This window comes from Hemiscyllium ocellatum, chromosome 47 (assembly GCF_020745735.1).
Source record: "Hemiscyllium ocellatum isolate sHemOce1 chromosome 47, sHemOce1.pat.X.cur, whole genome shotgun sequence".
Taxonomy (NCBI): Eukaryota; Metazoa; Chordata; class Chondrichthyes; order Orectolobiformes; family Hemiscylliidae; genus Hemiscyllium; species Hemiscyllium ocellatum.
In genome coordinates, this window is record NC_083447.1 from 21816320 (window position 1) to 21841876 (window position 25557).

The window sequence follows — 25557 nt, forward strand, 5'->3', positions numbered from 1 at the left end:
TCAGTAAATGAATTTTGAATTGAAAGCTAGTCCCAATATTGGATAGTAGTAATAACAATTAAATTATAGTCAATTATGATTAAAACTTCTCCAGTTCACTCATGGCCTTTAGGGAAAGAAATCTCTTTACCTACCTGGTCTGGCCTGCATGTCTGTCCAGACCCACAGCAATGTGATTGACTCTTATCTGCCCTCTGAACTGGCTGAGAAGCTCCTCAGTTCATGAATTGGCAACAGATACTGGCTTTTTCAGCAACATTTGCATTCAACCTCACCTTTTCTTTCTCTTGTCTCTAAGCAAACTGATTCTCTGCTTTGATGTTTGGAACCACGGCCCACATTCTGCCATTCTCAAACAAAGAGCTAGTCCACCTCCTGTTCTGTTCTGACAAAACATCAAGTGCCCTTGTATTCAAGATACTTCATTAGTGCATAAATCAGAACAGCCTGCCACATAAGGAGATACTGTGACAAGCAGGCCATAACATCATTGAACATGGGAACATGTTTGAAATGCAGAATGACTGACTCCTGTTGTTATGTCTCTTCCTAAACAATTATTTGATCAAAAGGTTGATATTTTCTAACCAACTTGTTCAGATTACATATCTCTGGAACAGGTTGGGCCCTGAACTTGTGCCTCTTTGTCTTGAGGTAAGGATATTACAATGTACCAGAAGAGATCCACTTGGTCAACAAGATAAGATTGAAAGAAGCAATTAATGGAAGAACGATGATCAGAGAGACTCCCCAGCCGTTTAGGATACATTACATTACTTCACTTACGTCTGCAGGAATATGGGTCACTATTCCATGTCCCATCCTTCTGGCAATGCAGCATGGCGGAACTGATGTGCTCTTTTTGCTTTGAATCCTACAGGGAGCACAGTTAATGGAACAGAATTAAAGGAGTACCAAGGAATCCTTCTGCAAGTTCTCAGGAGTCAGCTAGCAGCTGTGGCTCCACCAGAGGGAGTCAGAGAGCAGGGTGACTGAACGACAGAGACAGACAAGCCTTAATAATGTGTGTAGAATCATGGGATCAACACAGCAGGGAATGGCGGAAAACTTTGAAATATTGTGAACTGTGAAGAGGATATCACAAGTATCAAGAGGATTTCGACAGGTTTATGGAAAAGGGGGACATGTGGCTGCAGAAATTTAATGCAGAGAATTGTGAAATGATTTAATGCAGACTAATGTTTGGTAGTTAAAATTGGGAGGGACTGCATAAGTTAAAGAGCAAGTCCAAACGTGAGGGTAGGAGCACAGGAACTTTAGAGTATATGTGCTCAAGTCAATGAATCTGGCAGCGCAGGTTGAGACAATGGTTAATTATGTATCCAGAACCCTGGGATTCATAAACAGGGGTCTAGAGTAAGAAAAACAACAAAGTGATGAGAAAAACCTCTATAAATCAATTATTCAACCTTAACTGGAGTGTTGTGACCACTTCTGGACACCGCACTTTAGGAAGGACGTGAAGGTATTCAAGATGAGTAGAAAATATATGTCCTCTTGTTCTTGGAATGAAGATTAAGAGACAATTAGATTGAGCTGTTCAAGATGTTGAGAGGTCCATACAGAGCCGATTGGGAGAAGCTATTGGCATTGTAGAAGGAGCAGGAACTAGAGGAATCTGGTTTTAAGGTGACTGGCAAAAGAATAACAGCAGCATGAGAAAAAACATTTTTCACACAGTGAGTGGTTTGATCTGGCAGTACTTCCTGACAGAATGGTAAAAACAGATTCAACTGAGGCTTTTAAAAGAGAATTAGATCATTATATAATGAGTAAAAGAAACTCTGGGCTACACAGGAAAAAGTGGCAATTGTAACTACCTGCTTTGCTCTTGTAGAGATTCAGATTGGACATGATAGACCAATTGCCCGCCTTCTGTTACACAAACCAATCTATGATTCAGTTAGATTATTAAGACCATCATGCAATGCTTTGGCTGTTTGATAGAAGTGTCCAATTAACTCCACTTCCCTGCTCATTTCACATAGCCTTGCACTTAGGTTAAATTCAATTATTTACCCAAGTTAGTTTGAAATACACAAATGTATCTGTTCCAACAGTTGACCTTGAATTCCAGATGAAAACCACTCACTGTTTAAAAGCATTAGTTATTCATATCACCCCTTGTTCTGTTGCCAATTAGCTTTAGTCTGTGTCTTCAGCCACTAGAAATAGTTTCTCCTTGATACACTCTCGTTAAACCCTTCATGATTTGGAAGACCTCTGTAATACTTCCCTGCTGCAAAAAGAACAGTTCTAGGTTTACCAGCCTATACATATTATTGAGGCCCTTCATCCCTGATGCAATTCTGGTAAATGTGGGTGGCACGGTGGCACAGCAGTTAGCACTGCTGCCTCACAGCACCTGAGACCCGGGTTCAATTCCCGCCTCAGTCGACTGACTGCGTGGAGTTTGCACGTTCTCCCCGTGTCTGCGTGGGTTTCCTCCGGGTGCTCCGGTTTCCTCCCACAGTCCAAAGATGTGCGGGTCAGGTGAATTGGTCATTCTAAATTGCCCGTAGTGTTAGGTAAGGGGTAAATGTAGGAGTATGGGTGGGTTGCGCTTCGGCGGGTCGGTACGGACTTGTTGGGCCGATTACTGTAAGTAATCTAATCTAAGAACCATGACTCCTTCCTAAAGTATGGAACCCAAAATTAAATACAACTCACACCTGTGAAGGCCCAAATGGCACCTTATAAAGGTTTATCATATTATCCTTGCTTTAGTACACAATCCTTCCTGAAGCAGGGCTCATGCCCGAAATGTTGATTCTCCTGCTCTTTGGATGCTGCCTGACCTGCTGCACTTTTCCAGCAACACATTTTCAGCTCTGATCTCCAGCACCTGCAGTCCTCACTTTCTCCTCCTTTGTACACAATCTCTGAGTTAATAAAGTCAAAGATCAGTCTAACTTTTTGACAATGTTTTCAACTTGACCACAACGTTTTGTGTGCATATATATCCCAAGTCTTTTGGTTCAAGTTCAGGAGACTGAGAAGCAGATTTAGATTATTTACAGTATAGAAACAGGCCCTTCGGCCCAACAAGTCCATACCGACCCACTGAAGCGCAACCTACCCTGTTCCCCTACATTTACCCTTCACCTAACACTATGGGCAATTTAGCATGGCCAATTCACCTAACCTGTATATTTTTGGACTGTGGGAGGAAACCGGAGCACCCGGAGGAAACCCACGCAGACATGTGGAAAATTAGCAAACTCCACACAGACAGTCGCCTGAGGCGGGAATTGAACCCAGGTCTCTGGTGCTTTGAAGCAGCAGTGCTAACCACTGTGCTGCCCACATATTTTGATTCTAATATGACTTGTGTTTAAAACTCATCTTATCCTCAAAATGTTAACTCAATGCCTCTCACCACAGATGCTGCCAGACCTGCTGAGTTTCTCAAGTACTTTAAAATGAAATAAAGACTGGAATTAAATGTCACCCTTCACCCTCTTTGGACAATCCAAAGTACTTTGGAATCATTGAATTGCATGCACTGTTCTATTGTTGGAAAGCAGCAGCTAAATTGCAAAGAGAATGCTCCCACAAAGAGAAATGAGATAATGGCCACTTCTTTTTTGTGAACTGAACTGGAGAATAAGCGGAACTGAGGGGAAAGAATCCCAGCTGTTCCCTAAAATACTGATCATGGCATCTTTGCGTCCTCTGAGAGAACTATTGGACCTCCATTTCATGTCTGAAATACAGTGCAGCACTCAATCAATATTACAGTGATGCTTTGGGTGAAATTCTTTCATTCAAATCCCTTATTTATGGTCCCATGTAATAGTAATATTAAACAAGTCACATCCCAGAGTGAACCCCACCTTGATAGTTCATAGGTTAAACTTTTGTGGTAGGTCACCATGGTGGACAGTAATTGAAATATTTTATGTAAGGTGTTCATTATGCAAAAGAAAGAGAACCAAATAAAATTGTATGTATACCAAGACAGTTAAAAACTTTTTTTTTCAGTTCTAACAATTTGAAGAGTTCTATACAAATGCTCCCAAATGAAACTTCACAAAGTAAAACTTGGGCAGCACAATGGCTCAGTGGTTATCACTGCTACCTCATAGTACTAGGGACCTTGGTTTGATTCTAGCCTCGCGCAACTGTCTATGTGGAGTTTGCATGTTCTCCCCATATCTGTGTGGGTTTCCTCCTACATTCCAAAGATATTCAGGTGAAGTAGATTGGCTATGTAAAATCACCCAGGGATATTGTTGTAAAGTTGGTATGGTAAAATGAGGGAAAGCATTGTCCCTTTAGACAATGGTGTTTTTTCAGTGCTTAGAAGTTAAGATGGATGTTTGAACAGCAATTAAAGTCCAGGTTTACAGATTGAAACATTTTGTATCAAATAGCCATGCAGCATTTTTACCAAGACGACAAGTCTTTTCAAATTTATCCAAATAATTTAAACTAAGCACTTTGATGTTGAAAGCCAATTAAATTTAAATCTGATGGTGTTGACAACCTTGAACCAATTTGGTTGTACAGAAATCAATACGTCCGCATGGGTATAAAGACAGGGACAATTGGACATACTGGAGAGAACCAACTGAAGAGATAAGAAATCTCCACACTCTTAGAAAAAGGCACCATTCTATTCATAAAGGTATCATGTCACGGTTCGATAATATTCCAGGCAAAAATATCAGAGAAAATGCCTAAGAAGCATTTCAGCCAGAGGAAGACAATGAAAGACGATACAGAAAGTTGAGAAGGATCTATTCTGTGTGAACTTTGAGAGACTAAGTTTTAATTTATTGTTTTCTTATTACTTGGATTTAGATAAGTGGGACCTAAGTTATTGGAACAGCATACAGTCTTATTTTATTCAGGAATAGGTAGTTAGAGAGGAACTGCTCAGTTTGTTAATTGTTCTGTTAGTTTGTTCAGTGTTGAAATTGTATACATAATTTATGTGTTAATTATAGAGTGGGTAAAGGATTCCATTTCATTTAATCACACTTTTATGAGGGTTGGGAATAAGAGGTAGGTTATACCATTTTCACACTTATTTTTAATGTGACTATGAAACAAGGTGAGTTCCTCTGGATGTTTTGGGTTTAATTATCAGAGGGGTGTTGATCTCCACTTTGTCACAAAGTGCAAGTGGGTTGACCATGGCAAATGCAGGATTATAGGATAGGGGGTTGGGTCTGGGTAGTATGTGCTTTGGAGATGTGGTCTTTATGGGCTAAATAGCCAATCCACAATGTAGGGATTATGTTATTCTTCCCTGATGCTATGAAAACACTTCAGGTAGGGTGATTGTTCCCTGACCATGATTCTCCTGCTAAGAGGAAACAGCTCTCTTTTCCAAACTAAACTCCTGATTCTTTGGAACTGAAGTCAAAAGCTAAACTAATGGCTTCAGGTTTGTATAAACACAACAGCATAAACAAATCATCCATTGACTAGCAGGTGTCTTGTCACACAATTGACAGAAGCCTGTTTGGGTATATTGTATTCAGGTCACTATTCCCAAATCTGATCTTCTAAAAAATAACCTGAACAGAACTGAAACCACACATCTGCCTCTATTTTAAATCAAAATCCCAAAGGGTGATAATTTGTGTAGTATATAACTTTAATAACACTCCAGAGTGGGAATTGTGCTCATAATTTTCTGAATCAGCATGAAAAGTTTATGCATTAAATTTCAAAACAGGGTTGACCAGAGTTAACAGAGTCCTCAATGTTCATTACTTGGTTTAAAGAGAATGCAACTTACGTAGAGCTCAAACCCAACATCACAGCTCAGTTGTACAATGTCCTTATAATCATACTCTGATTTATTCGGCTGAATAACATTATGCTCCAAGATGTAAGTGGGACATTGTTTGGCTGCAGACAAAACAAACAGGAAACCATATTAGATTTTAAACAAGCAATATTGTCTCAGAGAAATATCGCACAGAAATATGACATTCAACCTACCATGTCTTTGGTAACAATTTGAAAGAGCAATCTAGTTATTCCCTTTTCCTATAGGCTTGAAAATAATTTTCTATTTGAAGTATTTATCACTTCCCCTCTTGAAATTTCCTACTAAATCTTTCTCAACTGCCTTTTGAGGCAGCACATTCCAGATTATAACAACTCACTTCGTAAAAATGAGGCATTCTCAACTAATGCTCTGGGTCGTTCATTAATTATCTTGAATTAGTCTCTCATCACGGACCTACATTCTTTGAAACAAGCAGTTACTACTTTATCAAAGTGTGATATTACATCTTCTCTTTATATTTTAATGAACGTACAAGGTCACCAACAATATAGAAATTGATTTCACAACTGTACTCTGCTAACTACTGGGTCTTCTTCCTGCAGCAGCCATGGGACAGTGGCTATTACTCTCATTCAGAATTCATGATACTGAGGGTTCAAGTCCCATTCTAGAGACTGGAGCTTGGAATACAAGCTCACATTCCCAGTGTGGAAATACTGCATCATTGGAGGGTCAGGACAGAGGGAGTATTGCACTGTCAGAAGATCATAAGCTCCTTATTAAAGGAATACTGCACTGAGAGAGAATCAACACTGCGGGAGTTGTGAAAAAAAAAATCATTTGCAGGATGTGGGCTTTGCTGGCTAGGCCAGCATTTATTGCCCATACCTAATTGGCCAGGGAGGTAATAAAGAGTCAACAACAGTACTGCAGATGATGTAGGACTGCAGTTTCCTTCCTTAAAGGACATGAACAAATCAGACGTTTTTTTAGTCAACAATCAACAATGGTTTCATAATGATCATTAGAGGCTTAAATTGAATTCAAATTCCACCATCTTCCTTTGCTGGATTTGAACCCAGGTCTCCAGAAAATCACTTGAGTCTCTGAATCAAAAGTCTAGCACTACTCTGATTCAAACGTCAAAGCTATCACCTTCCACAGTACTACACTAGTAGAAAAATCAGTGTAAAAGGAATGCTGCCTTTCCAAAGGATAGGGAATGCTGTACAGTCACAGAATCACCACTGAAGGAATGACAGTCAGACAGTCAGTATTGAATGTCAGAGAGTCAATGCTGAGTGAATGACGCATTGTCAGAGAGTCAGTATTGTGAGAGTGCTGCATGATTGGAGGATCAGTACTGAGGGAAAGCTGCACTGTCAGAGGGACAGTATGGAGAGAGTGCTGCACTGTTGTAGAATCAGTACTAATTGAGTTCTGTGTCATTGAACAGTTAGTGTTGATGAATGCTGCACTGTAGGACAGTCAGTACTGAGGCAGCACTGCACTGAGGGAACATAGTATTGTTGAAAGGTCAGTATTTTGGGTGCATTGAACTGTTAGATATACCATATTTCAGAATCAAATTTAAAATGAGTCTCTACAGAGAAAGTAAAGAATTGTATAAAGGTACTGAAGAAAACTTTGAAAATGATTAGTTGGGATGCTATCTGAACTAAAGGATAAATAACGATTAGAAAAGTAAAAAGAAAAACAGGTTGGAATATTCTTCTCAAAAAGTTTGGGCATGGGGGCTGTGATCAGAATTAAACTTTAAAATTATAAGTTTCAATAGAGTAGACTTGGGAAAGATGTTTCCATTTTTGGGGGAAACTAAAATTAGGGGAAGTTAGTGTTAGACAGTCACACATAAATATATTCAGAAACATCTTCATCCCGAGAGTGGTGAGAATGCAGAACTCACTACCAGTGGGAGTAAGTTAAGGTGATTATAAGAAATGGTTTGAATGAACAAATTGGATACAGACTTGAAGGAGAAGGGGAGAGATTGACATGCTGATGGGGTGAGACATAGAGAGGGTGGGGGAATGTGTGTAGTGATGCACAACCACAGGCTACATGGCCTCCTGTACAGTAAAGTTTATGTTACTTTGGCAAATTCTACATTTTACCGGTTGATTTGTACATTATTTTCCACCCTTTCTTCTCTCCTTGATCATCGGTGCGGAAAGTTATCTCCACTTCATTTGACAGAAGTTCATGAATAACCGGAGCACTATCTCCACAGAAGGGGCCATATTCTTTTTCTCCAGATGTGATCTGGAATCAGGAAAATCTATATTAGTTGCAGAATCATGGATCAGTCTAATACTGAAGGAGGCCAGACAGCCAATCAAGATTGAACCGGCTCTCTCAGAGAGCATTCCTATTAATTTCACAAAAACTGTCCTCTCACCTTGCAATGTTTTTTTTCTCAGAATCTATCCAATTCAGTTTTAAACACCACAATTAATTCTGCTTCCACCACCTGTACAGAGAGTGCATTCCAAATCCCAGTCAGTTATTGCATAGAGAGAAGATTTTTCTTCCTTGGCCTTGTCCCTCAGGCTTCTTTATTTGAATTGAGTTATTGACCATTCATGTCATCCCTACTACCTGATGTGCAAGTTCATCACTGCCATCCTGACAGCAGTCTACTTACCACCAAGGTAGAAGTGAAGAAATTTATACCAGTACAAACCCACTCGAGATGAAATTCCCAGAAGCCTTATTCATTATAACTGGTAACTCAAGAGGGCGCTATCAAAATATCCTCAACATGTTTCCTGTCCCATGTAGGGGCCAGACATCCTACACAGCCATCAAAGATGCCTGCCACTCCATACCCTCTCCGTACTTCGAAAAATCAGATCACAATGCTGTGTTCTTTCACCCAGTTTAATAGCAGAAGTGGAAATGTGAGGTCCCAGCACAGAATTAGGACAGTGCTGCTCTGAGACAGCAGAAGACCTTCTGTGGGACTGCTTGGAATCAGTGGACTGATCCATATGCAAGAATTCTGCAGCCAACCAGACGAGTATGCCACCACCATCACAGACTTCATTAGCAAGTGCATAAAGCTGCATGCCAAAGAACACAATCTGTATGTTCTCCAACTGAAGACATGGATGAACCAGGAAATCCATTGCCAACTGGAGATCAGGTGTGCGGTGTTCAAGTCAGACAACTCAAACCTTTACAGGAAATCCAGATACAATCTCCACAAGGCCATTAGCGATGCGAAGAGGTAATACTGTACTACGTTAGAGACTCAAGCCCGCTGACTGCGGCAATGCCTACACGAAATGGAGTTACAGAGACGTACAGCACGGAAACAGACCTCTCTGTCCAATTCGTCCATGCCGATCAGATATCCCAACCTAATCTATTCCCACCTGCCAGCACTTGGCTCGTATCCTGCTAAACCCTTTCTTTTCATATACCCACGCCTTTTAAATGTTGCAATTCTACCAACGTCCAGCACTTCTTCTGGCAGCTCATTTCAGACATGCACTACCCTCTACATGAAAAAAATTGCCCCTTAGATCCCTTTTTATATCTTTCCCCTCTCACCCTAAACCTATGCCCTCTAGTTTTGGACTCCATTACCCCAGGGAAAATACTTTGTCTATTTATCCTATTCATGTCCCTCATGATTTTATAAACATCTATGAGGTCATCCCTCAGCCTCTGACTCTCCAGGGAAAACAGCCCCCATCTATTCAGCCCCTCCCTATTGCTCAAATCATCCAACTCTGGCAACATCCTTGTTAACCTTTTCTGAACCCTTTCAAGTTTCATAACATCTTTCTGAAAGGAAGGAGAGCAGAATTGCATGCAATATTCCAAAAGTGGCCTAACCAATGCCTTGTACAGCTGCAACATGACCTCCTAACTCCTGTACTCAATACTCTGACCAATAAAGGAAATCATACCAAATGCCTTCTTCACTATCCTATCTACCTGCGACTTTACTTTCCAAGAGCTATGAACCTGCACTCCAAGGTCTCTTTGTTCAGCAACGTTCCCTAGGGCCTGAGCATTAAGTGTATAAGTTCTGCTAAGATTTGCTTTCCCAAAATGCAGCACCTTGCATTTATTTTAGTTAAACTCCATCTGCCACTCCTCAGCCTATTGGCCCAACTGATCAAGATCCTATTGTAATCTGAGGTAATCTTCTTCGCTGTCCACTATACCTCCAATTTTGGTGTCATCTGGAAACTTACTAATTATACCTCCTACGTTCATATAAATGACAAAAAGTAGTGGATCCAGCACCGATCCTTGTGGCTCCATTGGTCATAGGCCTCCCGTCTGAAAAACAACACTCTATCACCACCCTCTGTCTTCTACCTTTGAGCCAGTTCTATATCCAAATGGCTAGTTCTCTTTGTATTCCATGAGGTCTAAACTTGTGCACCACTCTACCCTCATCAATCCTCTATGTTACTTTTTCAAAAAACTCAATCAAGTTCATGAGACATAATTTACCACGCACAAAGACCATCCCTAATCAGTCTTTGCTTTTCCACAGTCCTTGCCTGTAAATCTTATCTGTCAGGATTCCCTCCAACAACTTGCCCTCCACCGACGTCAGGCTCACCGCTCTATAGTTCCCTAACTTGTCCTTACCACTTTCTTAAATAATGGTACCACGTTAGCCAACCTCCAGTCTTCTGACACCTGACCTGTGACTATTGATGATACAAATATCTCAGCAAGAGGCCCAGCAATCACTTCCTTCGCTTCCCACAGAGTTCCAGGGTACACCTGATCAGCTCCTGTGGATTTATCTACCTTTCTGTGTTTCCAGACATCCAGTACTTCCTTCTCTGTAATATAGACATTTTTCAAGATGACACCATCTATTTCCCCACATTCTACAGATTACATGTCCTTCTCCACAATAAACACTGATGCAAAATACCTGTTTAGCGTGTCCCCCATTTCCTGTGGCTCCACACAAAGGCTGCCTTGCTGATCTTTGAGGGGCCGTATTCTCTCCCTAGTTACCCCTTTGTCCTTAATGTATTTACAAAATCCCTTTGGATTCTCCTTCACCCTACTTGCCAAAGCTATCTTATGTCCCCTTTTTGCCTTCCTGATTTCCCTCTTAAGTATACTCCTACTGCCTTTATACTCTTCTAAGGATTCACTCAATCTCTCCTGTCTTTACCTGACATATGCTTCTTTCTTTTTCTGAACCAAACCCTTAATTTCTTTAGTCATCCAGCATTCCTTGCACCTACCAGCCTTTCCTTTCAGCCTAACAGGAATATACTGTCTCTGAACTCTTGTTATCTCATTTCTGAACGCTTCCCATTTTCCAGCTGTCCCTTTACTTATGAACATTTGCACCCAACCAGCTTTTGAAAGTTCTTACCTAATACCATCAAAATTAGTCTTCCTCCAGTTTAGAACTTCAACTGTTAGATCTGGTCTATCCTTTTCCATCACTATTTTTAAACTAGTAGAATTATGATCATAGAGTCATAGAGATGTACAGCACAGAAACAGACCCGTTGGTTCAACTTGTCCATGCCGACCAGATATCCTAACCCAATCGAGTCCAACCTGCCAGCACCTGGCCCATATCCCTCCAAACCCTTCCTGTTCATATATCCAACCGGATGCCTTTTAAATGTTGCAATTGTACCAGCCTCCACCACTTCCTCTGGCAGCTCACTCCATACACATACTACCCTCTGCATGAAAAAGTTGCCCCTTAGAACTCTCTTATATTTTTCCCCTTTCACCCTAAAACTACACCCTCTAGTTCTGGACTCCCCCACCTCAGGTAAAAAAACCTGTCTATTTACTCTATACATTCCCCTCATGATTGGAGAGTTCCTCTGCACCAATCAACTTTACCACACCATGGCCAAGCACTTCAACTCTCACTCACACTCTGCCAAAGACATGCAGGTCCTGGATCTCCTCCATCACAATGCCCTGACCACCCGACACCAGGAGGAAGAACACTTTATCTTCCGCCTTTGGACCCTCAAACTGCACGGCATCAATGTGGATTTCACCAGTTTCCTCATTTCCCCTCTTCCCACATTATCCCAGTTCGAACCTTCCAACTTGGTAATGCTCTCATGACCTGTGTCACCTGTCCATCTTCCTTCCCACCTATCAGCTTCACCCTCCTCTCTGACCTATCAGCATTATCTTCCCCTGCCTCCCCCCTCCCAACCTCCATCTAACTATCATGCTCTCAGCTACCTTCTCCCCAACCCCACCCCCCACCCAACTTTCTCTCTACCCCCTCAGCTCATAAGCCTCATTCCTGACAAAAACCTTTTGCCCACAATGTTGATTCTCCTGCTCCTCGGATGCTGCCTGACCTTCTTGAGGGTGAATCCATGGAGAGTGACTGGCCCGGGTGGAGTCCCTATCCATGCACTCAGATCCTTTGCAGACCAGCTGGCAGAAGTACTCACTGACATCTTTAACCTCTCCTTGCTACAATCTGAAGTCCCAATTGCTTCAGGAAGACCACCATCCTCCCAGTACCAAGGAAAATATATGCAATGTGGCTCAATGACGATGGCCTGGTGGTTCTGACTTCCATAATATGGAGTGCTTTGAGAGGTTAGTCATGGCTCATATCAATGCTAGCCTCCCAGCCTGCCTTGATCGCTTGAAATGCTGACTGGCACAACAGGTCCACATCAGGCATCATTTCTTGAGCCCTACACTTATCCCTGGAACATGTGGATGATAAGGATACCTGTGGCAGGCTTCTATTTATCAACTACACCTTCACCTTAATCCCAATCAAACTGATCTCCAAACTCTGTGACCTAGGTCTCTGCATCACCTTCTGCAACCGGATCTTCAACTTCCTGACCCATAGACCACAATCATTGAAGGTAGACAACAGCACCTCTTCCATGATAATCCTTACCATCAACTCTCCACAAGGATGCAAATGTAGCCCCCTGCAGCACTCCCTGTTCACTCACAACAGTGTTGCCAAATTTTGTCTGAGCTCCATCTAAATGTTCACTGATGACAGCACTGTTGTAGGCCAGATATCAAAGATTAATGACTCAGAATACAGGAAGAATGCTTGGTGCAAAGATAACAATCTCTCCCTCAATGTTGATGAAACTAAAGAGCTTACTTCAGGAAGAAAGGAGGAGGACACACCCCTATCTACATCAAAGTAGTTGAGGTGGAGAAATTTGAGAACATTAAGTTCTTAGGAGTGGCAGTACCTAACAATCTGTCCTGGACCTGCCACGTAGAAATGACGGACAAGAAGGGACAATGCCTCTTCTTCCTCAGGAGACTAAGGAAATTCAGCATGTCCATAAGGACTCTCACCAACTTTCACAGATGCACCATAGAAATCTGGATGCATCCCGACTCGGTACAGTAACTGCTCTGTCCAGTATTGTAAGAAACGACAGAAAGTTGTGAACACAGCGCAGACCATCATGCAAGCCAACCTTCCATCTATGGAAACCGAAAGAACTGCAGATGCTGTAAATCACAAACCAAAACAGATGTTGGCGGAAACATTCAGCAGGTCTGGCAGCACCTGTGAAGATAAATCAGATTTACTGTTTCAGGTCCAGTGACCCTTCTGCAGAACTGAGGAAGGATCATTGGACCTGAAATGTTTACTCTGATTTATTTTCAGAAACTGCCAGACCTGCTGAGTTTTTCCAACATTTTCAGATTTTTCTCCCATTTATGGACTCCATTTACACATCTCGTTGCCACAGAAAGTTAGTTAACATTATCAAAGGCCCTTCCTAACCTGGTAATGCTTTCTTCTAAGCTCTTTCATCAGGCAGAAGCTTGAACATATGCACTAACAGGTTCAAGTACAACTTCTTCCCTGCCATTATTAGACCACTGAATGGACTCTCTAACTGCAAATAATGTTGATCTTGGTTTGCAGACCTCCTGTGCCGTTGTAACCTGAATGCTTTGCTCTGTGATCTGTATTACCTTGTTTGCTATGATATTCCTGTACTGCTTGCAAAACAAAGCTTTTCACTGTAATTAGGTACAAATGAATACAATAAATCAAATCAAATCAGATAAATCAAATTGAATCAAATCAAAGCCATTACGAACTATTTCTTCCTTTGTCTTCTATCTAAACCATTAATGAGGTTGAACATCTACATCACATCCCTTCTTGGTTTTCTTTACTTTAAAGGGAACCAACAACAGTTTCTTTAGGTCTTTCCTCAGAACTGTCATTCCAAATCCTGGACCTGCTGAAAAAGTTAGACTTTATATTAATTTGCCTTCAAACTCTGTCTGTTAGAGATAGAGTGATTGAAGGGCTGCTTCATGCCATGTTCTGTGATTCAAGAGAGAGCCAGTTAAGTAGGTGGCTTTAAAGGGGCTTAATTGTCTCCTCCTGTTCCTGTGTAGAAGGCTCAAGAGGAAATGAATGACCTTTCTCTTGCTCTATGATAGGTACAAGGAGCTTAATGTCACCCCCCCCCCTTCCATTTCAGTTCAACACATTTCAGATCGGGCTGGATGAGTCTCTTGTTTTTGTGAAAATTGGTGTTAAGAAGATATAGGGGTATTGTAACTTTAAGAGAGTTGAAAAGCTATCAAGGACTTAGAGAAGCACAGAGAGTCCAGAACATGGTAACAATAGAACATTTAGTCAAAATTGCCCAGAGAAGTGTTGCCAGGGTACACAAACAAATTCAAATTTGACCAATCAGTGTAAATTATGCCGCAAGTTACCAAAATCCAATCAAATTTGAAAAAAAAATGTTTTGACAACATTAAACCAATGAAATGATCCAATGTTTTGGGGTAGAAATATCAAAGATTTTGAACAGTCACCTAGAGCAGCAAAGAGCAGCTAGCACCAACAACTAGAGAGAGACTGTTTGCAGAAAGATCTGCTCTCTTAAAGTAACCTTTATCTACTAAAGACCTGGGAAGCAGATTCCTTAAGAAGAAGAAAAGAAGACAAAGGAAAATCTACAGAGGACACTCAGCAAAGCTGACTGGTTTTGAAATGTGATTTTTTTTTTGTAAATTGTAATTCTGATTTTTTATCTGACCAGTATTGTAGAGGGGTATGTAAAAGTTTAGAGAAAGGAGTTGTAAATAGTTGTTAGTTAATTATTCTCCATTAGACTTTAAAAATAAAGTTGTTAATTTTTACTATAAATAGTGACTTTTGAGATAGTTCTTTGCCTCTCAAATTTTAATAGATTACAGCACAGTGTGAATATTTTCCTTGTTGCTGGTATAAATTAGTAGAGGGGTTTATGCCGTGTTGTAACAGCCTCCTCATTATTCCAATATTGTGTATACATGTTATTGGTGATATGGAACCAAATACTATTAGAGAATATAGAATGCTCCTCTTGTACTACCCTAAGGGTGTGCTTCATTAATAGTGTTAATGAATTAACTGTGATGAGTCTCATCAAGAAGATTCACTTGTATTAACAATGAAATTGAGTTTACTGTACAATAGCACAAGTTACATGAGCAAGCTGGATATAATTACTCAGATGATCAGGAGCTGGGGAAGGTGTATCTGACCCCACTAGGATCTTGAGTTAGAGTTTGAATGCACCATAATGCAGCCTTCAAATTTAACCTTTCAAAACCATTACCAAATACTGTTCAAGAGACTGAACGGGCGTCCTCCTTTTGCGGTGTAATAAAATCAAGAGACTGAACAGGCCCAGTTCTGACTTTAGGAACTTGCTGTAGGGATTAAGGGACTTGCCATTTATAAAAGATAGCCATACCTTCAGGATATCGGACAAACAGCCAGTTGAAGGATCCCCTTCCACTTCGAAATCCTCTGCGAATTGCAGGATCACCTCAAATCCTGGGTCGATCTGGATTCTGTAATGGCACTCGGAATTCTCTGCATAAACTTCAGGATAATTTGGGCTGGTGATGATACCCTTGAATTTTGTGAACACTTCCCCACTGCAGTTCACTATTGTTGGAAAAGCACAGGATGGATATCAGACTGGCAGGATAACAACTCTAATCAGTGTTAATTCAAAAGTAGTGTTACATCAGATAGGGTTACATTTCTGTGACATGTTCTCTTACTCTATCAGATTGGCACATATACCCTAAATAGGGGTATATATCATAAATCTCTATTGGTATTCAGCAGATGTATTACAGGAGGTTATGTGGAATGTCAAAGGATATTGCCTTATATCTCTATTAGCCATTAAGAGGGTATTGTCAAAAAAACATTTGCCTCTGATGGAAAATCAAGGGTTATGTTATGTTGGAACATGTACCTCGCATTCTTTCTTTAATGGGATAATAATGGTTAACTCTTGTGCACAAATCAGGTATAGGCACCAGTTTCACCAATCAGGGACTCCTTCAAAAGAAGAATTGCTTAGGATAGACTAAGGAAGATATTGTCGCCCATTCTCCCCATGGAGGATCTCATGCAAGGTTAGATCTCATGGAATACAGGGAGAACTAGCCATTTGGATATAGGACTGGCTCAAAGGTAGAAGACAGAGGTGGTGATGGAGGGTTGTTTTTCAGACTGGAGGCCTGTGACAGTGCCACAAGGATTGGTGCTGGGTCCTCTAATTTTTGTAATTTGCATAAATGATTTGGATGTGAGCATAAGAGGTACAGTTAGTAAGGTTGCAGATGACACCAAAATTGGAGGTGTAGTGGACAGCGAAGAGGGTTACCCCAGGTTACAACAGGATCTTGACCAGATGGCCAATGGGCTGAGAAGTGGCAAATGGAGTTTAATTCAGATAAATGCGAGGTGCTGCATTTTTTGAAAGCAAATCTTAGCAGAACTTATACACTTAATTATAAGGTCCTAGGGAGTGTTGCTGAACAAAGACAACTTGGAGTGCAGGTTCATAGCTCCTTGAAAGTGGAGTCACAAGTAGATTGGATAGTGAAGAAGGCATTTGGTATGCTTTCCTTTATTGGTCAGAGTATTGAGTACAGGAGTTGGGAGGTCATGTTGCGGCTGTACAGGACATTGGTTAGGCCACTGTTGGAATATTACAAGCAATTCTGGTCTCCTTCCTATCGGAAAGATGTTGTGAAACTTGAAAGGGTTCAAAAAAGATTTACAAGGATGTTGCCAGGGTTGGAGGATTTGAGCTACAGGGAGAGGCTGAACAGGTTGGGGCTGTTTTCCTTGAAACGTCGGTGGCTGAGGAGTGACCTTATAGAGGTTTACAAAATTATGAGGGGCATGGATACGGTAAATCGGCAAAGCCTTTTCCCTGGTGTCTGGGGGTCCAGAACTAGAGGGCATAGGTTTACAGTGAGAGGGTAGAGATATAAAAGAGACCCAAGAGGCAACTTTTTCATGCAGAGAGTGGTACGTGTGTGGAATGAGCTGTCAGAGGAAGTGGTGGAGGCTGGTACAATTGCAACATTTAAGAGGCATTTGGATGGGTGTATGAATAGGAAGGGTTCATAGGGTTATGGGCCGGGTGCTGGCAGGTGGGATTAGACTGGGTTGGAATGTCTGGTCAGCATGGATGGGTTGGACTGAAGGGTCTGTTTCCATGCTGTACATCTCTGTGACTCTATGACTCAGGAAGTCCCAAGGCTCTTTATTTCTCATAAATGACATATTTGTTCTCCCCACTGCGCTGGGCCAATATTAAATCCTTTAAAAAAAACTCAATCAAAATAGAAATTGAGCTCCTGGTTTTTCACAGAGGATCTTGTTTTGCCCGATTTGGTAGTCTGGTCATCTTGCATTACAGAAGGGAACACAACTCAGTCCCAATTGGAAGTACTTCTGACAGTGCAGCACTTTTTCAGCACTACATTGGATTTCCCTGTCTAAATTGTTGTGCTTCAGTCTCTGGAGTGGGATCTAACTCACAACAAGCTTGAACTGAGAAAAGTGTGCACCTTAACATGAGTGAAGTTTGAATATTGCCTTTTTAGGAAGCAGTGAAATGTCGAGATCAAGAAAAGCCAGGAAGCAACAAAAAGGAAACCAACATGCAAAGATGTAGGTGAAGGGTGGAGCTTAGCTGATTGGCTCATTTAGTGCACTGGGATGCAGTCAGTGAATCAAAATAGATCCTTTCCTTTGATGTGGGTCACCATCGCCTGGCACTCACGATATCTGATGCCTGTTCATAATACTGCCATGAATTAGGAATCTCAAATGGAGGTGAAAATCTTTTTATTTAATCATTCAAAGGACGAGGGCATTGCTGGATAGGATCCTTCCCATGCTCTAATTCCAACTTTGTGGTGGTATGACACAATGAAATATTTAAGTGAAAGATATAAAACTTTTTACCCCCACAGATTCTTTGGTTTTCTTGCAAGAAGTAGCCTGGGCGGCAGGAGCAATGAAATCCTCCAATATAGTTGTTGCAATAATGGCTGCAAGGATCCTCTTCCTTACATTCATCGACATCTACAATGAAATAGAGACAGGTATATGTCACTTGTTAGTTTTATGGTTTCTCTCCTTGGGCTTTGGGCAGATGCAGACCAAAATTGCCAGGGACAATTGGGTGGGACAGGGAAGAGGAAAGAGACAGAGTCAAGAATTGAAATATAGGATTTTGTCAAGGGAATAGTGGCTGGGAGTTGGGCAATTTCCGAATTCTCAAACCCATTTCTATATAGAAGATTGCCCCTCTCCTTGGTATTCTTATCCTTGGGAGTTATGGTTGGTTGGACACTGTCACACATCTGCAGCAGTGCAGTAAATTATGCCAGCAGCTGAGTTTGGGCTGATATTTTGACAGCTGAAAATGTGTTGCTGGTCAAAGCACAGCAGGTCAGGCAGCATCCAAGGAACAGGAAATTCGACGTTTCGGGCCAGAGCCCTTCTTCAGGAATCTGGCCCGAAACGTCGAATTTCCTGTTCCTTGGATGCTGCCTGACCTGCTGTGCTTTGACCAGCAACACATTTTCAGCTGTGATCTCCAGCATCTGCAGACCTCACTTTTTACTCTGATATTTTGACACCCAGACTGGAATGAGCACTTTGCCATAACAGGAAATGCTAGACAGATTAGGCCAATGTCTTCTAAATAAAAACCAAAAGAACTGCAGATGCTGAAAATCAGACTTTAAAAAAACAAAAATTGCTGGAAAAGCTCTGCAGGTCTGGCAGCCTCTGTGGAAAGAAATTAGAGTTCATGTTTCACGTCCAGCGATCCTTCCTCAGAACTCCATTTGACTCACCCTGCTCTGAGATGGGGGCAACAAGTTAAGTTTATTTTATGGGGGGGAAGATGATGATGGGCACTGCAGGCTGCACATTGCTCGGAATGTCAATGATGCTGAAATTCCTATCCCAAATACTCAAGACAGTGGAAGGTACACATGGTGATGGTGTTGATGCACAAGGCATTATTGACAGCTGGCCAGATACTGATGCATTGGTGAAGTTGAAGGTTTGATTGGGCAGAGTTTGACAATTATAGTCGAGAATACTGGCCTCAGACCACACATGGTCTCACAGCATGCCAATGTGAGACTATTTCGATGTGAACCACTATCACTCAACACACATGGTGTTTGATGCTTGTTCACAATACTGCAGTGATGTTGCTCAGGCAGGAACAGAATTAGGAATCACAAATGGGGGTGAAGATCTCTTAATTAATCATATAAGGACGTGGCATTGCTGGATAGGACAGCATCAATTATGTTGGAGAAAGGTGAGATGCTCTCTCGTGCTGTTATATTCCAGTTGGTTTTGGACACAGTGCTCTTAGGAAGTCCGTTCCAGGATTTTCACCCAGTGACATTGAAGGAATGATGACGTAGTTCCAAATCAGGATATTGTGTGGCGGAAAGGAGAACTTTAAGGTGAAAGTGGCAGCCCTTGACATTAAGGCTCCATTCAACCAAATGTGGTATCAAGGAGCCTCAGCAGAACTGGAATCAATGGGTATCAGAGGGCAAACTCTCCACTGGTTGGAGTTATAGCTGGCACTTAGGAAGATGGTTGAGGTTGTTGGAGGTCAGTATTCACAGTTCCAGAACATCTCTGAAGGAGTTAGGATAGTGTCCTACCCCCAACCATCTTCAACTGTTTCATTAATAATTCCCTCCATCATAAGGTCAGAAGTGGGAATTTCACCAATGAATGCACAATGTCTAGCACCATTCTTTACTCCATCAATAGTGAATGTAGTCTGTACTCAAATGCAACAAGCTCTGGACAATCTTCAGTCTTGAGCTGAGAAGTGGCACATAACATCCATGCCACACAAATGCCAGGCAATGGCCATCTCTAATAAGAGACAATCTAATCACTACCCCTTGACATCTAATGGTGTTACCATTGGCCAAAAACTTAACTGGACCCACCACAGTGGTCACGAGAGTAGGTCAGAGTTTAGAAATACTGCAGTGAGTAACTCAACTCCTGACTCCCCAAAGTGTCCATAAGGCACAGGTCAGGGGTGTGATAGAATACTCCCCATCTCCAACAAAAGTCAAGAAGCTTTATCCATCCAGGCTAAAGCAACCTGCTTGATTGGCATTACATTCACAAGCATTCACTCCTCTACCAGCGACACTCAATAATAGCAGTTTATACTGTTGACAAGATGCATTGCAGAAATTCATCAAAGACCTTCAGACAGCATCTTCCAAATGCAAGACTACTTCCATTGAAAAGGACAAGGGCAGCAGATAAACAGGAACACCACCACCTGCAAGTTCCCCTCCAAGCCACTCACCATCCTCACTTGGAAATGCATCGCTGTTCCCTTGCTGTCACTGGGTCAAAATTCTGGTATTCCTTCCCTAAAGGCTTTATGTGCCAACATACAACATGTCAACTGCAGAGGCTCAAGAAGGTAGCTCACCACCGCCTTTGCATGGGCAAACAGGGATGGGCAATAAAATAGTGGCCAACCAGCGATGTCCAGGTCCCATGAGTGAATTAAAAAAAACTTACATAAATGGTGTTCACCTGCATCAGCTGCTCATGTTCTAGGTTTCAGATTTGAAAGCTGCTGTTCAAGGCCCCTTGATGAATTATTGCAGAGCATCTTGTAGATGCTGTACCATGTTGACATTGGACAAACAACTAAATATTTAAGATGGTAGATATCGTGCCAATAAAATGGACATCTTTTATAGAACATAGAATATAGAACAATACAGCACAGAATAGGCCCACGATGTTGTGCCGAACATTTGTCCTCGCTTAAGCATCTGTCCATGTACCTATCCAATTGCTGCTTAAAGGTCACCAATGATTCTGACTCTGCCACTCTCAAAGGCAGCGCATTCCATGCCCCCACCACTCTCTGGGTAAAGAACCTACCCCTGACATCCCCTCTATACCTTCCACCCATCACCTTAAAATTATGTCCCCTTGTAACATTCTGTTGTACCCGGGGAAAAAGTCTCTGACTGTCTACTCTATCTATTGCCCTGATCATCTTATAAAACTCTATCAAGTCACCCCTCATCCTTCGCCGTTCCAATGAGAAAAGGCCTAGCACTCTCAACCTATCCTCAAACCTATTCTCCATTCCAGGCAACAACCTGGTAAATCTCCTCTGCACCCTCTCCAAAGCTTCCACATCTTTCCTAAAGTGAGGCAACCAGAACTGCACACAGCACTCCAAATGTGCCGTACCAAGGTCCTGTAAAGCTGCAACATCATCTCACGACTCTTGAATTCAATTCCTCTGCTAATGAACGCTAATACACCATAGACCTTCTTACAAGCTCTATCCACCTGAGTGGCAACTTTCAAAGAGCTATGAACGTAGACCCCAAGATCCCTCTGCTCCTCCACCTTACTAAGAACCCTACCGTTAACCCTGTATTCCGCATTCTTATTCGTCCTTCCAAAATGGACAACCTCACACTTGACAGGGTTGAATTCCATCTGCCACACCTCAGCCTAGCTCTGCATCATATCTAAGTCCCTTTGCAGCTGACAACAGCCCTCCTCACTATCCACAACTCCACCTATCTTCGTATCATCTGCAAATTTACTGACCCACCCTTCGACTCCCTCTTCCAAGTCATTAATAAAAATTACAAACAGCAGAGGACCCAGAACTGATCCTTGCAGAACTCCACTTGTAACTGGGCTCCAGACTGAATATTTACCATCTACCACCACTCTCTGACTTCGACCGGTTAGCCAGTTCTCTATCCAACTGGCCAAATTTCCCACTATCCCATGCCTCCTGACTTTCCGCGTAAGCCTACTATGGGAAACCTTATCAAATGCCTTACTAAGATCCATGTACACTACATCCACTGCTCTACCCTCATCCACATGCTTGGTCACCTCCTTAAAGAATTCAATAAGACTAGTAAGGCAAGACCTACCCCTCACAAATCCATGCTGGCTGTCCCTAATCAAGCAGTGTCTTTCCACATACTCATAAATCCTATCCCTCAGTACCCTTTCCATTACTTTGCCTAACACCGAAGTAAGACTAACTGGCCTGTAATTCCCAGGGTTATCTCTACTCCCTTTTTTGAACAGGGGCACAACATTCGCCACTCTCCAGTCCCCTGGTACAACCCCCGTTGACAGTGAAGACGAAAAGATCATTGCCAACGGTACTGCAATTTCCTCTCTTGCTTCCCACATAATCCTAGGATATATCCCATCAGGCCCGGGAGACTTGTCTATCCTCAAGTTTTTCAAAATGCCCAATACATCTTTCTTCCTAACAAGTATCTCCTCTAGCTTACCAATCCATTTCATACTCTCCTCTTCAACAATATGGTCCCTCTCATTTGTAAATACTGAAGAAAAGTACTCATTCAAGACCTCTCCTATCTCTTCCAACTCAATACACAGTGTCCCACTACTGTCCTTGATTGGACCTACCCTCATTCTCGTCATTCTCATGTTTCTCACATACGCATAAAAGACCTTGGGGTTATCCTTGATCCTACCCGCCAAAGATTTTTCATGCCCGCTCTTAGCTCTCCTAATCCCTTTCTTCAGCTCCCTCCTGGCTATCCTGTATCCCTCCAACACTCTGTCTGAACCTTGTTTCCTCAACCTTATGTAAGCCTTCTTCTTCCTCCTTTTATCCTGCATAATATCAAGCTCCTTGCACATTGTTAGAGCTGAACTCATCCAGGTAAATGACGCCTACTCCATCACATTCCTGACTTGTGCTTTGTGGATTGTGGAAGGTTCGGGGTGTCAGGAGGTGAGTTATTCACCGAAGGATTCCAAACTCTTGCAGCCACTACATTTATATGCCAAGTCCAGTTCAGATTGTAGTCAATGGGTGTCCTGGGGATGGTGACAGTGGGTGATTCGGCAATGGTAATGTCATTGAATGCCAAGCGAGGATGGTTAAAATCTCTCTTGCAGGAGATGGACATGAACCTGGTGTGAGTTTACTTCGCCCTTGTCAGCTCAAGCCTGAATGTTGTTTAGGTCTTGATGCATTTTTTATTTAAATTCATTCTTTCGATGAGTGCATCACTTGTGGCACCTGCATTTATTGCCCTTGGGAAGGTAGTGGTAAGCAGCCTTCTTGAACACCTGACCCAATAATGGAAAGAATGTAATGATGAGGTGGCTGAAGATAGTTGGGCCTAGACCACTACATGAGGTAACCCCTGCAGAGATCTCCTTGAGTTGAGATGACCGAACACCAGCAACCACAACCATCATCCTATCTTTCAGATTGACTCCAACCACTGGACAGTTTCCACCCTGATTCTACTGATTCTAGATTCTGGATTAGTGGTGCTGGAAGAGCACAGCAATTCAGGCAGCATCCAAGGAGCAATGAAATAGATGTTTCAGCCAAAAGCCCTTCATCAGGAATAATTGAGGAAATGACCTGGGAGTTGCAGTGGGAGAGGGACTCCCTGAGATTCTTGTAGAGAGAGGAGGAAAACTTCTTCAAGGCAGGCATCCTTGCAAGAGGATTCACAGTAGGGTTAAAGTCAACGAGGTAAAAGCAATGACTGCAGATGCTGGAAACCAGATTCTGGATTAGTGGTGCTAGAAGAGCACAGCAGTTCAGGCAGCATCCCAGGAGCAGCGAAATCGACGTTTTGGGCAAAAGCCGATTCAGGTTTGCTCACGTGGTGAAATGTGGCCTTGATGTCAGGGACTCTTACTTTGAGGTCCCCAGATTACTATCTGGGTGTCTGGATTAACAGTCTGGTGTTAATACTACTGGCCATCACTTCTCTTGGAAAAATACAACAAAAGCATATACTTACACATAAAGAAAAAACACACACCTCGTGACACACTGACATATGGACACATGCAAACATAAATGCACACAGATATAGATTCATGGATATATGGTCAGAATAATGCACAATGTCAGTATACAACAAAAACACATACACTGTCACATACACATTAAACAATATAGACACATAAACATGGACCTACACACATAGATGTGTACACACAGATATACAAACAACTCCATCTACATTCTCACACACGCGCAGACTCATTCCCAGACTGGGATATATGAACAGATTCACACGCATACACAAAGTTCACATGACCACACACACACTCTCATACACACAGATTCAAAACCACATAAATGCACAGAGGCACATACACAAGACATACATCCTGTTTTAATGCACAGCGAAAGAGGAATAGAAGGATGGCATGAAATGAAGAGTAAGGAGGAGGTATTATGTTAGAACACACATCAGCACAAATTAGATGGCCCAAATGACCCTATGCTATTCTGTAATGAGTTTCTAATAACTTCATACCAATTGCTGTATAGTAGGCAACAAATCCAGTATAACGTTCTTCATTGGAGAAATCTGATTTAAAAGTGACTTTCATCCAATTTCCTGTGGTGTGGTATTCTTGGGGGAATTGGAAATCTCCCTCCTCTTTGCTACTTCCACAGATCGGAGGATGAAGTGCTTCATCACAAAAGATCTGGGAAAATGAAATGACACAATAAAATTAGCTTCATAATTTCAACTGTGAGACCCTCAAATACAGATCCAGAATCAATGGAAATTGTTGTATAGAAAAATGGGGAGATTGAGGTATAGACTGCAAGATAGATGGAAACATTGATAAGATAGATGTATAAAATATAAAAATAGCCAGACAATATATGATGGCTGTGAAGAAACATAAAGATAGACAATTAAATTGATGAACAGATAAAGACACATTATAGGTACATGAGACAGATGATGGAGGTGGATGATGGATAGACAGGCAGACAGATAAATCAAATAGGTTTAAATGGAAAATAATATTCAAAAGGATGAATTAAAGTACTTCATATAAAAGCATGCACCATTCACAAAAAAATTAATGATTTGAATGTGCAAACTGAGGTAAATGGTTATTATTTCATTGCCATTATAGAAACTTGGCACTGAATATACAAGAACATTCTCTATTTAGGGGTCTAGGACAAAACAAAAGGAAGTAGAGTAGCACCCCTAGTAAGGCAATATATCAGTGTGTTAGTAAGATAGGGTCTTTGATTAAAAGATCAAGATGTCGAATCAGTTTGCATGGACCTACAAGTCAGTGAGAGAAAGCAAACATTGCTGTGAATTGTTTATAGAATGCTAAACATAGTTCTAATATTGGACATGCTCTAAATTAGGAAATTACAGGTTAATTTAACCTGAGTATTAATGAGCAAAGTAAATCTGCATATAACAGTCAGCAGAAATGGATGACCCCCTGGAGTATGGTGAGATAGTTTTCTGGGACAATATGTTGAGCAACCAACTAGGGAATCTGTCTATTTTGGATTTGATGTTGTGTAATGGAAAAGGGTTAATTAATAATGTCACTGTAAAGGGACCTT

The 25557-nt window shown here is 41.7% G+C and overlaps 1 protein-coding gene across 1 annotated transcript in view; it reads right to left on the reverse strand.

Annotated features, from left to right (window-relative positions):
* The window catches only part of LOC132836653 (complement C1s subcomponent-like), a 42091-nt gene that overhangs the window by 9526 nt on the left and 7008 nt on the right, over positions 1–25557 (reverse strand). The window contains exons 3-8 of the mRNA XM_060856038.1: positions 24485–24659; positions 18060–18179; positions 15532–15728; positions 7906–8053; positions 5774–5886; positions 787–874 (exon numbers count right to left, since the gene is read on the reverse strand). Of these exons, the coding sequence (XP_060712021.1) occupies positions 787–874; positions 5774–5886; positions 7906–8053; positions 15532–15728; positions 18060–18179; positions 24485–24659 (841 nt within the window). The remainder of the gene's footprint in view (positions 1–786; positions 875–5773; positions 5887–7905; positions 8054–15531; positions 15729–18059; positions 18180–24484; positions 24660–25557) is intronic.